At 37.7% G+C, this 14098-nt stretch overlaps 1 protein-coding gene across 1 annotated transcript in view; it reads right to left on the bottom strand.

Annotated features, from left to right (window-relative positions):
• Positions 1-14098, bottom strand: part of LOC120773048 — a 90279-nt gene that overhangs the window by 67480 nt on the left and 8701 nt on the right. Inside the window, exons 2-4 of the mRNA XM_040101979.1 lie at positions 7326-8149; positions 5339-5681; positions 2873-3879 (exon numbers count right to left, since the gene is read on the bottom strand). Of these exons, the coding sequence (XP_039957913.1) occupies positions 2873-3879; positions 5339-5681; positions 7326-8149 (2174 nt within the window). The remainder of the gene's footprint in view (positions 1-2872; positions 3880-5338; positions 5682-7325; positions 8150-14098) is intronic.

Raw genomic sequence — 14098 nt, 5'->3', positions numbered from 1 at the left:
TTTATAATTTCGCAGTATTTCACATGTTTCACATACTATAATAGTTACTATTCAAATGTGAACTTCGGTTGCAACGAATCTAACAGGTCAATTAGAAAATCCCCAGCCAACCATAAACACATTTTTTTGGCAAAATTCGTTTTTTTATTCAACGTGGTTCCCTTCGAGAACGATAGACCGATTATAGCATTAGACGACACTATTTTTATAGTACGCTCTGCCATTTGCTGCCAAATAAGTCTAAATTTCGGCGACAAGCTTTTCATTTCGGCGAAAATTTTATCCAAGCGAGCATTCTTGTGATATCTTAAAACAGAAAATATTCACTGGAAAACAGAATACGATGGATGCGGAAGCAAGTCAAAGCCTAATTCATGGCTTTTTGCCATTGTTTCCACTGACTTCTGACACAGTGCTTTCCCTTGGTGAAATACAAATTTCTTTTTACGCTGTTTTACGCGAGTTCATCGTGTGCAGTTCACTCGAATAACTGTCGATCAGACATCGGTGTAAAAACTCGGTTTTATTACGCCGGAACGTTTCCAAGTACTGCTCTAAATCATCGTCATTGTTTTTGGTCAAAAGTGAGCTCGCACGGCATCCACTTTGCACAGAGATTTCTCATATCATCATTTTTGATGTTTTAGTCGGTAACAAACTCTTTTGGGCATCCACTGCGTTCTAAAACTTATCATACCAATACCTGATGGCCGATTTTCCTGGGACAGTGTTCGAAAAGTTGACATCAAGTCAAGTTTTTGCTTCAACTGTATTTCTTCCTTTCAAAAAGCAATATTTTTTCAACACGCAAAATTCCTTTTTGTCCGTTTTTCTCAGTATAACAAAACTTGCTTCACTCAAAATGATGTAATTTGTAAACTATTGAACCGACAGCTGTCGAGTTTATGTACTCGATTTTTAAAGATTAGGGATAACTAAAAATCTGAGGGACCAGTTGGCATATTTACGAACAAATATGACTAAATTGACTCAACTCGTCAAGCTAATCGTAGAGTGTCCCCGACGTTTTCTTCTGTGAGTTAAAAGCTTCGTAGCAAACTTAAAGTACCTTGTGCAGGTTATGAAATCTTAGTTTGTCTTATATGGGCCATATTTTTTATTATAATATTTCCGGCCACCAAAATGTATTTCACGTTTCCTTTTGTACGAATTTCTAGCGAAAGAACTGCGCCCTAACTCAGCTCTTCATTACTTCTTTATAATTTGGTTTCTTTTCACTGAACTTCAAATGAGTTTAATGAAAATCAACTGGCAAAACGGCACTGTATCTTCATTCTTATTCAACTGGAAATTCGTCGACATCATCGTCGTCGTTACTAGTATTGAAAGTCAGTAGCTTTCATTCACTCACCGGCTGATATCGGTGAAAGCATCAATGCTGAAATAGGCGCCAGTGTCGTCAGTTAGTATCATGACAGCAATTTTCATATTTTATGGCCACTGCTTTGCCTTGTAATATCCATATAAATACATCAAATTGTAAGTATGTATATATATAGTATATATTATCCCCGCTATTATCCTAGCTACTATCGCAACCCTCACACCGTTAGCATGAATGAAAGCTTCAAGGTTTAGGCGTTATCCGCGATTCCACTCCTTCTCTTCAGTGCTTCGAACATTTGGCGCTACTATCAGCTGTTGTGTACCTCCGCTCCTCTATTTAATACCCGACTTCACTTCAATTCTTCGGTTGCTCTATTATCCAACCACTTGTGCTGCTCTAGTCGTAGCATGCACTTTGACTGTGCTCTCTTGTTGTTAATTTCTTGTTCTTCTTATTGCACGGTATTACCAAGCGACAATGAAGTCAAGTGGAATTAAGATTTCAATACCCATTCGCTTGAGGGCGTTATCCTCATTCTAGCCTAGCTGCTATATACGCTCAGTTGCTCAGTCATCCCGTTGTGCAGTTATTCATTTATTTATGTACAAGCATTTAGCTGAGAGCTTGTATGGCGTTAACACGCCTTTTAAGCATGGCGCTGAGATTGCCGTTGCCATTGCCGTGCACATCAATGTAACTTATGGTTATCACCATTGTTGTTGAGGTTATCACTGTTGTTGCTGCTGCTGCTGTTAATGCTCATGTATATTTTGACTTATAGATTATGGAATTTGCTTTGATTTCCCCCACCAAGGCGAACGCTGACGCTCCAAATTTTATATCCAATCGTCAGCATAGTTAGCAGTCTTATCGCCATGTCAAATAGCTGCTCCCTCCACGGCTAAGCGTTGGTATTTATTTATAACTTAGCGGGAGAATAACCCTTCAACCTCCATTTTGTAAGTTCAAATGGAAATAGAAATATACACACACATTTTGCTGTTAGTTTCCGTAAGCGCACGCGAATTTTTATTTCGTTCAAGTAATGGATGCCTGAAATTTTCATCCGGCTTATAGTTGACTGTGTACTAAATGCTTATTTGATGTCTGTGAACTCAGCTTTCTTTTAATAAAAACAAATTTTTATTAATGGCTTTAATCAGATGTAAAGAGATGCTCAACTCTCCTGTCATTGAAAATGGACGAGCTGCTTACCTACCCAACTTTGACAGTTGTCTGGTTCAGGTAAGTTTTGACCTTTCGCAATTGGAAAACTGGAACGGCCAGATTGAATTTCCACCAAAAATATATGTGAACGGTGGGTTTGGGAAAAGAGGCTAGAATGTAGACTTTAATGGAGGAAATCAATCATCTTTGTACACCAGTTGTCTGCTGACACCATGGTATTCATTAAAAATGTTGGAAATTTTGTACTTCACGTCAAGTAAATCTAAACTTAACTTATTTAACTTAATTGACATTAGGTAAATAACTGATATTTTATAGATAGATTGATGTACTCACCTTGAAATTCCTTGCGTGCCGCACTCACCGACGTTACAATGTTCGCCACATGACCCAACACCGTCGCGAACAGCATCAGTCCGAATAGCAATTGTAATATCACAAAGACGTATTCACCCTTCGATCTGGGCTTCGGCAAATCCCCGATCGTCGTTAAAGCTAACGTACACCAATAATAACTTTGTAAATATTGTTTAACTACATCGGCCGATTCGGAGTCATGATAGACCCAATTTCTCGAACCGAATCCATTGTTCTTATGTATAATATGATACAGACATCCGTTCCAATGGAATATCACAAGTAGGTAGTGTATCAACGCTGTCGAACGAAATAAGTTCGGATAGTTTGTATGTCGTTCGGTACGATCCATAAATGCCCAAAATCTATAGATTTTCACCAAACGAAATGAACGCAATATCGAATTGAATCCGATTGATAGATATAAAAAATCCAATGGCAGCAAACATAGGCAGTCAATGTAGAATGTTGTCGAATTCATATAGTGTTGTCGCAATTTTGTTGCATCGGTTTGTAATACACCATCCTCCAAGTAACCGGTACGAAAGTGAAAGAATATATCTATGAGATATAAAAAATCGGAGAAATAATCGAGACAAAACCAAATGGCAATCGTTCGTCGATTGATCTCTTGAAAGGCGAAACGATAGATTATCACCCAGAAATTATAGAGGAACGCTAACGATACAACCATGGACCAGTAGTAGCATAGACGCCCCGCTGGATCGAACACAAAGTGGAATTTACGCGAGGCAGTGGCGGCACGAAATCGTTGCGAGGCGGTTCGATGTGGTTGCTGCTGATGATGTGACGCTGCGGACTGTTGTTGTTGTGTAGATGATAAATGTGATGCATGTGACGGTTGATGGTGCGCATGCGACACCGACGCCGAATGGTGTAGCTGATGCGACGATTGATGCGATTGTGAGGGGCCGCTATGCGGCGGGGCAGTGGTCGTTGAGGTACCGGAACGTGAGCGGGGATATCTGCAAAAAGCGAGAGTGTGAGAGCGTGCGAGAGAAAGAGAGAGGGAAACAAAATTTAATTATTAATTATGTATGCGCTGAAAAGCTACTAATGTGAGTTTTCAATGAAATTCAGTGCATTTTAAATTACCTCCATGCATACACCCGTGACTTAAGCTTTATTGAATGCGTAAGCTTTCATGGGTTTTCAGTTAATCCTTTAGTTCAATGGAGGACGTGTTACATATTTGTATATACTAGATATGCTAACTTTTCTGTATTAGAAGATATGTTGGTATATTTGTTATGTTGTGTGAAGTCTTATCGATTTTTCTATATAAAAGCGGTAAATGAATAGAAGCTATAAATTAATAGTGGACTTAGTGCGCCGCACTAAAATATTGGTATGCAAATTGCACGCTTAGCATCGCTTTTGAGCGGCGAAGGTAGTGAAAAGTTGAAGGAAGAGCATGAGTATGCTATAAATATGTCACGACATAGAAATGTTGAGTAAAACTATTTTTCTTAAACTGCAAGACGCTGTCTTAATCACTACACTGAAGTCGGATGGGTTCAATGGGTGAGTATTTTGATTCATTGATTCAAATCTTGTTCGAAAATCCTAAATAGAAAGGAATCCAAAGGAAATTACCTTAAGAAAGATTTGGTTTTAAGGATATTTCATTAGAGTAGCAATCATTTACTAGCGGATAGTCGTTTCATCGCAATATTCTGTGTTATTCTTCCTTCCAAATGGTTTTTAGAATAATTGTAGTGTCAGAAAACACGACGAAAAATGTCTCCATTGAAATTCTATTTTTTCATATTTATATGGTAGTTCACTTCTAGTTTGGCCTCTTTAACTTATGCGAGTAGTGTTAGTGTCATCTATTGACAATACTGAAATTGGTTTGTGACCCTGCTAAATTTTAAAATATTCTATTCTGAACTGACATCAATTCAACCATAACCAAAATCTGGAAGAATATTTTCTCATACTATTGTGGAATGGTTTGCATATTGTGCGCATTTCCTAAGGGGTTGGATTGCCGCTCCTTCACATCAGCTTGAGTTGTGTGATGCTTTAGCAACATAAATTGACAGTTACGCCAATTTGTTGCCTCTCCAGCAACACAGTGAAACGTTAAGTGATTGAATAAGAGAGTAAGTATGTAACAGTGAATTTATATTATTACTCGCCTGGGGTGAACACCTCAATCATGTATATATGTATGTATGCATATACAATGAGATAGGATAGAAGCAATGAGAAAGAGAGACAGTTGCTGATATCACTGACAATAAATTTCCTTACAAAATTGTGTGTAAAAGTTACATTTTCGAATTGCAGATTCAAACTACTTTCCGGTAACCGCACTCCAACCAAAATATTTATATACCCATATACATACTATATATATATACATATATATTTATATATAATTAATAACACAATTAAAATTTGTAATGAAATACGCACCTATCAGTGCCGTTGCAGAAATTCCCGCTAAATTGATTACTCCCCGCCAAACCGCCGGCCAATGTGTTGTCTTGTGAACTGCGCGCCGTCGCTGAGCGTTGCCACGAATCGAGTAACGGTTGCTCGCCGGACATCGTTTTCAGGCGGCCGCGAGATTTGCGACGCTGTTTGTTGCTGCTGTGCAGTAAATCCATTTCGGAGGCAGTGCTTACAGTGGCCACATGTGGATTGGAGGCACGTGATGCGCATGGTGTGGCGAGGCTGTCGTGTGATGTAAAGAAACCTTGCTGTGAGACACTCTGACCGAATTTCGGCTGTGGCATGCTAAATTTCGATCCGAGATCTGTAAGGGAAAACAGGAGACATAACGCTCGATTAATCATGGAAAATTTTGTAAATTTCAATAATAAAATTTCACTGTGTTGAAACTATTCCAACCGAAGTGTTTGGGTTTATGAAGGATGAATTTGATTTTTTATTATATTATATGGTTATTAGAGTGATGTGAATAGGGTTAAAATGACTTATGAGGTAGTAAAATCGAGTTTTAGAATTTCTATGAATTTTATGAGGAGAAAGAGTGATTAAAATCAAATACAAGAAGAAGGGCTATTCAGGCAATCGCTTAATTGTATCGCTTAGTGTAGGCAACTTACTAATTGCCTCAATTAAGGAATATCTGAATTGCTTATGAAACTAAATTAACCGAAATGAAATGAAGTATTATTATGTCAAAATATTTTCCTAAATTAAATGATGATGAATGCATAAATTAAATTGAGGTTAAAGTTTCACGATTTTATCGGAATTATTATAAACAAGAAAAACGCTAACATTGGCTGCACTGAACTTATATAAGCTCCACAGCTGTGATTTTATAATATTTAAGGGGAAAAAGATCTTTATATTGATTATTTCCATAGTGGTCTGATCTGATCAGTTTCTTCAAATGTTGTACTGTTGTCTTGGACAATAATTCGTGCCGAATTTCGTGAAGATAAATTGTCAAATATATCTGGAGGATGGGGCCACTAATAGAAGTACACACAGGTGAGGAAAGTTCTCTGAACGCCATTCACTTGGAAGTGGCCAGAAGCGAATCTTTTACATATGGCTTACAGCTCACGACGTCCGGTCTTAGACTAAGTGTACTCTGCGTATCCCAAAACATCCGTTTGAAGATGGGTTAAATTGAGAAGGCGAAACATTCCTTCCAAGGGTTGTGCGCTGGGTTTGGCACCCGCCTCGTAGAAAACACCCCCAATAAAAAGAACAAAACATCCTCGGATTAGAGACACCCCGTTTGATGTTCACTGAATTAAGAGGCAGCGGCCACGTTGGCCAGGTCATGTGGTCCGAATGGATGAAAGCACTCCAGCTCTCAGAGAAGTTGACGTAGTACCTGTAGCAGGAAGTGAAGGAGGACTTCCACTACGTTGGAAACGCCAGGAGAAGGACCTGGCTACACTTGGAATCTTCAAGAACTTTTTTTAATGGCTCAGTTCAAACTAGGACAACTATATTATATTGTGTAAGAATAACGGCGATTCCCACAAACTCTGAGAAAAAACTGTGTGAAAAAATTCGTCACAATATTTTAAAACCCGAGGGACTAGTTCGCATATATAGAAACGAACATACAAACAGACGGATAGACTTTTTGGAGTATAATTATAACAAAATTTGAAGAAAAATACTCTTAAAATATAGTTTTTAAGAACATAAAGAAAGAGGATGGTATTAATAGGTTAAGTTGGAATATTTAAAGTGAAACAATAGTATGAAAAATATATGTAAGCTTTCATTTTTTTAAATTTTATGCGTGAAATGAACTTTGAGCTTAATGAAAGCTTTCCAATGAAAGCTCTTTAAAATATATCTCAGAACAAATGCAGGGGAATGCATATGAGTATGATGAGTGAATGCGTTTAGACCAATCAGCTTTCAGCTAAACACCCCAACACACTAAAATGATTACAACGCTTACCAAGAAAGCTCTGGCGATCGATCGAGAAGCGACGCAGGCTACCTAAATCGATATATTGTTCATCGCCCGTTAAAGTTGGCGTAATCGATAACTCAGTTGTGTGAAATCCCGTATTACTTTCGCCACCAGCACCAAAGCCGCTGCGACTACCAGCCGCACCCACAGCACCGCCTCTATTACCACCACCCCCGCTGCCTCCTGTACTGAAGCAGCCCAGCGTGTTGCCATAGAAACTACCATCTAATTCGGCCATTTGCTGCTCGTTCGCCGTCAGCGGTTGTATCGAGCGAGAACTATGATCCCGGTAGAGTGGACGTGGCGATGGCACCAAATGCCGCAAAGTACCGTTCAGCGAGAGACGTGGCTGCATTATCTCGGGAAAGCTGGCACGCGGTCTCTGCGAGTTTTGCGGCTGTCGATTGAGTGAAAAATAATTGCGTGGCTGTAAATGTGAAGAGGGCCCCGCGCCACTACCACTGCCAATGCTCATGCCACCAGTGCCGCCAATGTTTTTGCCAACAATATTGTTGGTCATTTTTAAGCGTCGGATCGATGCGGTTTTGGCTTTGAATATCACTCTTCTAGTTTTACTTTTAATTGCTTTCGCTTTGCTTGTGTGCGGCGCTGAGCGCTCCGAGTTTCCGGTTGCCTCTTGATTATCTGCATCCGTTGTTATTGCTTCTATTGTTGTTGTTGTTGCTGTCGTCGTCAAGTAAGCGTGCTTCGGCTTGCCCAGCTTATGTGTATGGCGTTGCCACTTCGACGTCGCTTGACCACTTGCTTCCGGTTCGTCCACATCTAAGATCCGTTGCTCGTCATTGTGACTATGAAAATAACCGGAAATTGGTGAAGTTGGTGGTAAGTCTACTTAGTTGTTATATGGTTTAGTTGTTGTTGTTGTCGGAATGATGATTGTTGCATAATAAAATATGTACGAGTAGTTTTGGGTAGCGATAAATGGTATTATTTGGTGCAAACGGAGTAGGTACAAGTAAAAGTGGGCGGGCAGAGAGGCGGGTGGGCACACATGAGCGCGTTTGTATATAAATACGAAGGGATTACGTTTACAAGGCAGTGCAATGGCGTTGAAGTTGTTGAACCATACATAGTGAGATGTCGTAAGATCATGATAAGGAGAGAAAGATAAAGAGAGAGAGAGAGAACTAGATAGATGTACACGGTAGGAGAAATGGTTACTCAATAATTCAGTTATTTGGTTTCTGCTAAGCAGGAATACTCTATCTACATTTACATAGGTGTAAGGTAATCACAGTAACAAAGTAGTAACGGTACAACAAATTCATATGGTGTACTAGGTGGGTGCAAGCAAGTTGTTAACAGGTGAACAGTTGGCTTTTTTTTATTTCTTCCGACGATTTGACAAATACTCGCACTTTTGGGGTGTTCAAAGGGTGGCATACGACTAGAACACATAAAAGGTAATAACAACAACAACAAGTGTGGAAACAGCTCTTTAACTTTGTGGTGATAGCGGTGGATTTGGGCAGTTGCTGGTGGTGGCAGTGGTAACAGTAATGATGGGAATGCTAGTGATAGAAATTATGGTGGCAGTGTTGGTGGTGGGTTCACTCAAATACACAACAGTTGGACATGAAATGCAGTTTATACAATACATTATGGAGTTTTCTAAATTGATTTGCAAAGTGTATTCGATATTCGAATGTTTTCATTGTCACATATTCCATTAAATCCGCATCTATTTGCTTAACTCTATTTATTTGCAAAATATTTGACCTAAAATCAATTTGCTCTCAAACTATGCCATGCCAATAACAACAACGTGCAAATTTAAATGTGATTCAGCTTAAATAAACACACGAAAAGTTGGATAACGGTAAATTACAATTTGTGTAGTAAGGCACACACATACACAGAGACATTCATACAAACAAAAAACAAATATACATACATATAATTAATAATTTCTCTCCATTTCGCTTCAAAGCTCACATTATTATAATTAGCTTAATGAGAATAATAATGTTATCTGAATATTATTTGCTATATTTTATGTTGGATATATTTGTTTTTAGAGCCAGTAATAACTACAGCTCCATTAAATATTTAAAAAATACTCAAATTATTATTTAAGCACTGCAGCGATTAGCTTGACGACTGTTAACGAGTTCAGCGAGCATTTCTTTGTATTTTATATAAAGTATTTACAATATAGATTTTAGAAGTCCCACAAAACAGAAAAATTCGATTTTCAGTTGAATTCCCCAGCAAGTCGGATTCTTCGAAGCTTAAAAATAATCGCATCCAAAGTGATGGTATTTCTAACCAAATTTCGTGTGCTGAATTTTGGAAAAGACTTATGGTAATTCAATTTTATCAAGTGGTACAAAGCCTTCAAAGACGGTCGAGAGATCGTTGAAGACCTGTTAATACTTTCAACTGATGAAAATATTAAAAAAGTGAGGGATGTGATGCTTGAAAATTGTCAGCTAAGTGTTAGAGAGATGGCACGTAAGCTCGTCACCACTCGCTGGTCCGTTCTAATGATTTTGGTGTATATTTCGGGTATGAAAGTTGTTCTTGCACGACTTGTCCCGGTAAAGCTGGTTTTTTTTTCAAAAAGAGTACGATTGTGACCGAATTTGAAGCCAAAAATAAAAAAAAAAAAAAAACAAAAATAAAAGAATAACATCGATCAATCACCGCATTCACCAGATTTCGCTCCGAGTGATTTCTTCTTTTTCCTCAAACTGAAATTGTCGTTCCGTGGTACCCGTTTTCAGTCGATCAAAGAGATGAAGCAAAATTCCCCGAAGGAGCTGAAGGCCATACCGAAAAGTGTATTCCATCTGATGAAGATTACTTTGAAGGCGATAAAATAAATATTGATCAATAATTGAATATTTTGCGTTTTATTTACAAATTTCGGGCTTTTTTTCACAGTCTTCACTTTGTCACAACCTATCCAGCTGAAAACTGATACTTCATCAAAATTCTTATATAGTTCTTGAAAATATATTTGTAACAAAAACAATAGTAAGCTTTAGTCTGCCATACCCCTTGACAAAATTTTAATAGGAAAACCAACATTTTTTATGTGAAGTTTGATTTTCATACGTTTGGCAGTTGTTCGTTTATCTTTATCTATCGGTTTTTACCATGGAAAAAATTGAAAAAAGAGTTTACTTGAATTTTTTTCCGAAACATGTTCGAATAATTGTTGCAATTAATATTTTATTCAATATTCCCTCCTAATTATCATAAGTATGATTCATTGAAACATACAATACAGATTACTTAAGCATTTTTGTAAAATTTTCGATTTATTTTTTTTCATTGTTTTAAAATGTTGCTCAAGTTTTAAACAAAATTTGCGAATATTCAATATAAATATACATATACGAGGGCTGCTATATACATAAATTCTGGCCTAGGGCAACACTAAGTGTTGCCAGGTGCAATCTGACATTTCCATTGGAAAGCTTGACATTTTTTAGCATAACATCACGCAGAACGTTTTGTCATTTAATCGTAAATTGTTTTATTTACAGGGAATTAAAAAATTCATCTCGGCCAAAAAATGGAATTAACTCGTGAACATTTTCGTGCGATCATTTTTCACAACTTTCGACCTATATTATCACGACAAGATTGCGTCGATGAACTAAAATCTTTGTATGGCTATGAAGCACTATCCTATAGCACTGTGAAAAACTGGTACTACGCATTCAATCGTGGCCGACGCTCGCTCAAAGACGAAGTCCGTGAAGGTCGTCCAAAAACAGCCGTTGTGCCAGAAAACATCGATGCCGTACGCGAACTGATAATGCAAGACCGTCATGTAACATACCTTCAGATAGAGGCATGCCTATGCATTTCTTCCACCAGCATACATTCGATATTGAATGAACACCTGGCCGTAAAAAAGGTTTGTTCTCGTTGGATCCCGCACAATTTGACAATCGCTCAAAAAAAGGCTCGTGTGGATTGGTGTAAAGAAATGCTGAAAAAATCCGATCGCGGTGCTTCAAAAGACGTTTATAAGATCGTCACAGGTGACGATTCATGGATCTATGCGTATGAGCCCGAAACAAAAAAGCAATCGACAAAAAAAAAATAATAAATAAATATAAAAAAAACACAAAAAAAAATAAATAAAAACATTTTCGTTGATAAATATGCCTATTTACCATATTAGGCCAGAAATATATATAAAGCAACCTACATACAAGTATAACTGCCTCTTCTACCCTTAGCATATATATCTATAATGTACTGTGCCTCAAAAAAATCCAACCGAAAATAATGCTATTCCATAGTAAGGCAAGTTTCGTTAAAAGCAGTCGGCTAATGGAAAATAATCGTACATAAATAAGAGAGAATAACATTTTCTCGCCTCAAATAACGGTTGCAATTGAATAAGGTAAATCTATAAGTATATATTTAGGCGTTTTAGCTGGGTAATTTGAAACTGATATAGCTCCGAGCCAAATACCCACACTTACACACCTCCACACATAGGCGTTTCTATATGTGCATGCAAATAAATGAATTTTCTGAGAGGGTGCCGTTATTGCAATTTTAAATTTTTTCCCTTTTCTTCGTTATTTCTCCTTCGTTTCACTTTTTTTTGCTGCGTTCACCTGCAGGGTTAAGCTCAACAGCTTGTCTTCGGCTTGACTGCCTACAACACCCCAGAGCAATTACTCTGCAGGTATGTGCGTCTGAACATTTGCTCGCATGCGATAATTTTCGCGTTGCGTTGTTTACGCGCGCACACACTGCCATCATTAAATATTTATTTAATTTTAACAGCCTTGGCAAGATGTAGGCGCATTCGACATTAAACTGGGGGAACTTTACTATCCCAAACGTAGACACACATCTACAACTTATATGTTTGTTTGTATGTGTTTGCTCGTCTATGCGAGCGCGTGCGTGAATATGCTAAGTGAAATGTTCTTACCTGTCGAAATAAGAATAATGAGCGGTTGGGGGTGCCATTAAATAGCTAGCAAGCAGAAATAAACATGGCTTAAAGCTGTTGAAAGCCAGGCAGCCTTAAATTGGTAAAATGGCTCTTTCGGCCTGAAATATAACACCAAGGAAATTAAATACTATGAGAGGATAGTGATATTTTAGACGATTTTATGTTTTGTAAGTATTTCTAACAAGTCTATTTATACATTTAGATTTTTTTAAATAATGGCTTTGAGTACTGTGAATAGAAAAGTGTGTTGCAGGCCTAAGCAGGTGGAGCTAGTTGAAAGGGCATTTCGTTTATTTGGTTTTTTTATGAGTTCTTTATCTGTGTAGGGTATTCTAGCTTGGGTACAGCCGAAGTTAACATTTTTGCTTGTTACAACTATAGCAGATAACGATATTTTTGCAACAAGACTCGGACTTTTTTTCGACTTTTATTATGAGAAGAATTATGACATGTAGCAGATATTAATAAAATACAGTGTGTTGAAAACATCTACTTTTCGAACGCATTCAAGGAAACAAAGTAGGTGTCGTTAACAGAACTGGAATAAAATTCTAAAAAGTCTCCCATTTGTGAGATATGGTTGGTACTCTACAAAATACGTTCATAGAAAGTCTCTCAAAATATGAACTCTTAGTTGTAATAGGAAGGGTTTGCGCCTTATTGTTTTCCCTTTTTGTCTTTTCAAACTCAAATCTCACTACCAGCTACTTAAAAAAATATCTCACTTCATACCCAAAATATCTAACAACATCATTCGAACGGACTCGCGAAGGAAGTCGAGCTCTCTTGTCATCTCTCTAACACTTGTCTGATGATTTTCAAGCATCATATCTTTCACTTTTTTATACTCTCGCAACAAAGTTGCTAAGGAGAGTATTATAGTTTTGTTCACATAACGGTTGTTTGTAAGTCCTAAAACTAAAAGAGTCAGATATAGGGTTATATATACCAAAGTGATCAGAGTGACGAGTAGAGTTAAAATCCGGATGTCTGACTGTCCGTCTGTCCGTCCTCCCGTGCAAGCTGTAACTTGAGTAAAAATTTAGATATCATGATGAAACTTGGTACACGTATTTCTTGGCTCCATAAGAAGGTTAAGTTCGAAGATGGGCAAAATCGGCCCACTGCCACGCCCACAAAATGGCGGAAACCGAAAACCTATAAAGTGTCATAACTAAGCCATAAATAAAGATATTAAAGTGAAATTTGGCACAAAGGATCGCATTAGGCAAGGACATATTTGGACGTAATTTTTTTGGAAAAGTGGGCCTACTAAGTTTTTTGTACATATCTCGGAAACTACTATAGCTATGTCAACCAAACTCTATAGAGTCGTTTCCTTCAGGCATTTCCATATACAGTTCAAAAATGGAAGAAATCGGATAATAACCACGCCCTCCTCCCATACAAAGGTTATGTTGAAAATCACTAAAAGTGCGTTAACCGACTAACAAAAAACGTCAGAAACACTAAATTTTACGAAAGAAATGGCAGAAGGAAGTTGCACCCAGGCTTTTTTTAAAAATTGAAAATGGGCGTGGCCTCGCCCACTTATGGACCAAAAACCATATCTCAGGAACTACTAGACCGATTTCATTGAAATTCGGTATATATTATTTTCTTGACACCCTGATGACATGTACGAAATATGGGTGAAATCGGTTCACAACCACGCCTTCTTCCAATTTGAATTCCATCTGATGCCTTTTCTGTATAATACGAGTATACATATACATTAGGAACCAATGATGATAGCGGAATAAAACTTTACAAAAATACGGTATTTGAAAAATATGTAAATGAC

This window comes from Bactrocera tryoni, chromosome 3 (assembly GCF_016617805.1).
Source record: "Bactrocera tryoni isolate S06 chromosome 3, CSIRO_BtryS06_freeze2, whole genome shotgun sequence".
Classification (NCBI taxonomy): Eukaryota; Metazoa; Arthropoda; class Insecta; order Diptera; family Tephritidae; genus Bactrocera; species Bactrocera tryoni.
This window is presented reverse-complemented; position numbering and strand designations above follow the sequence as displayed.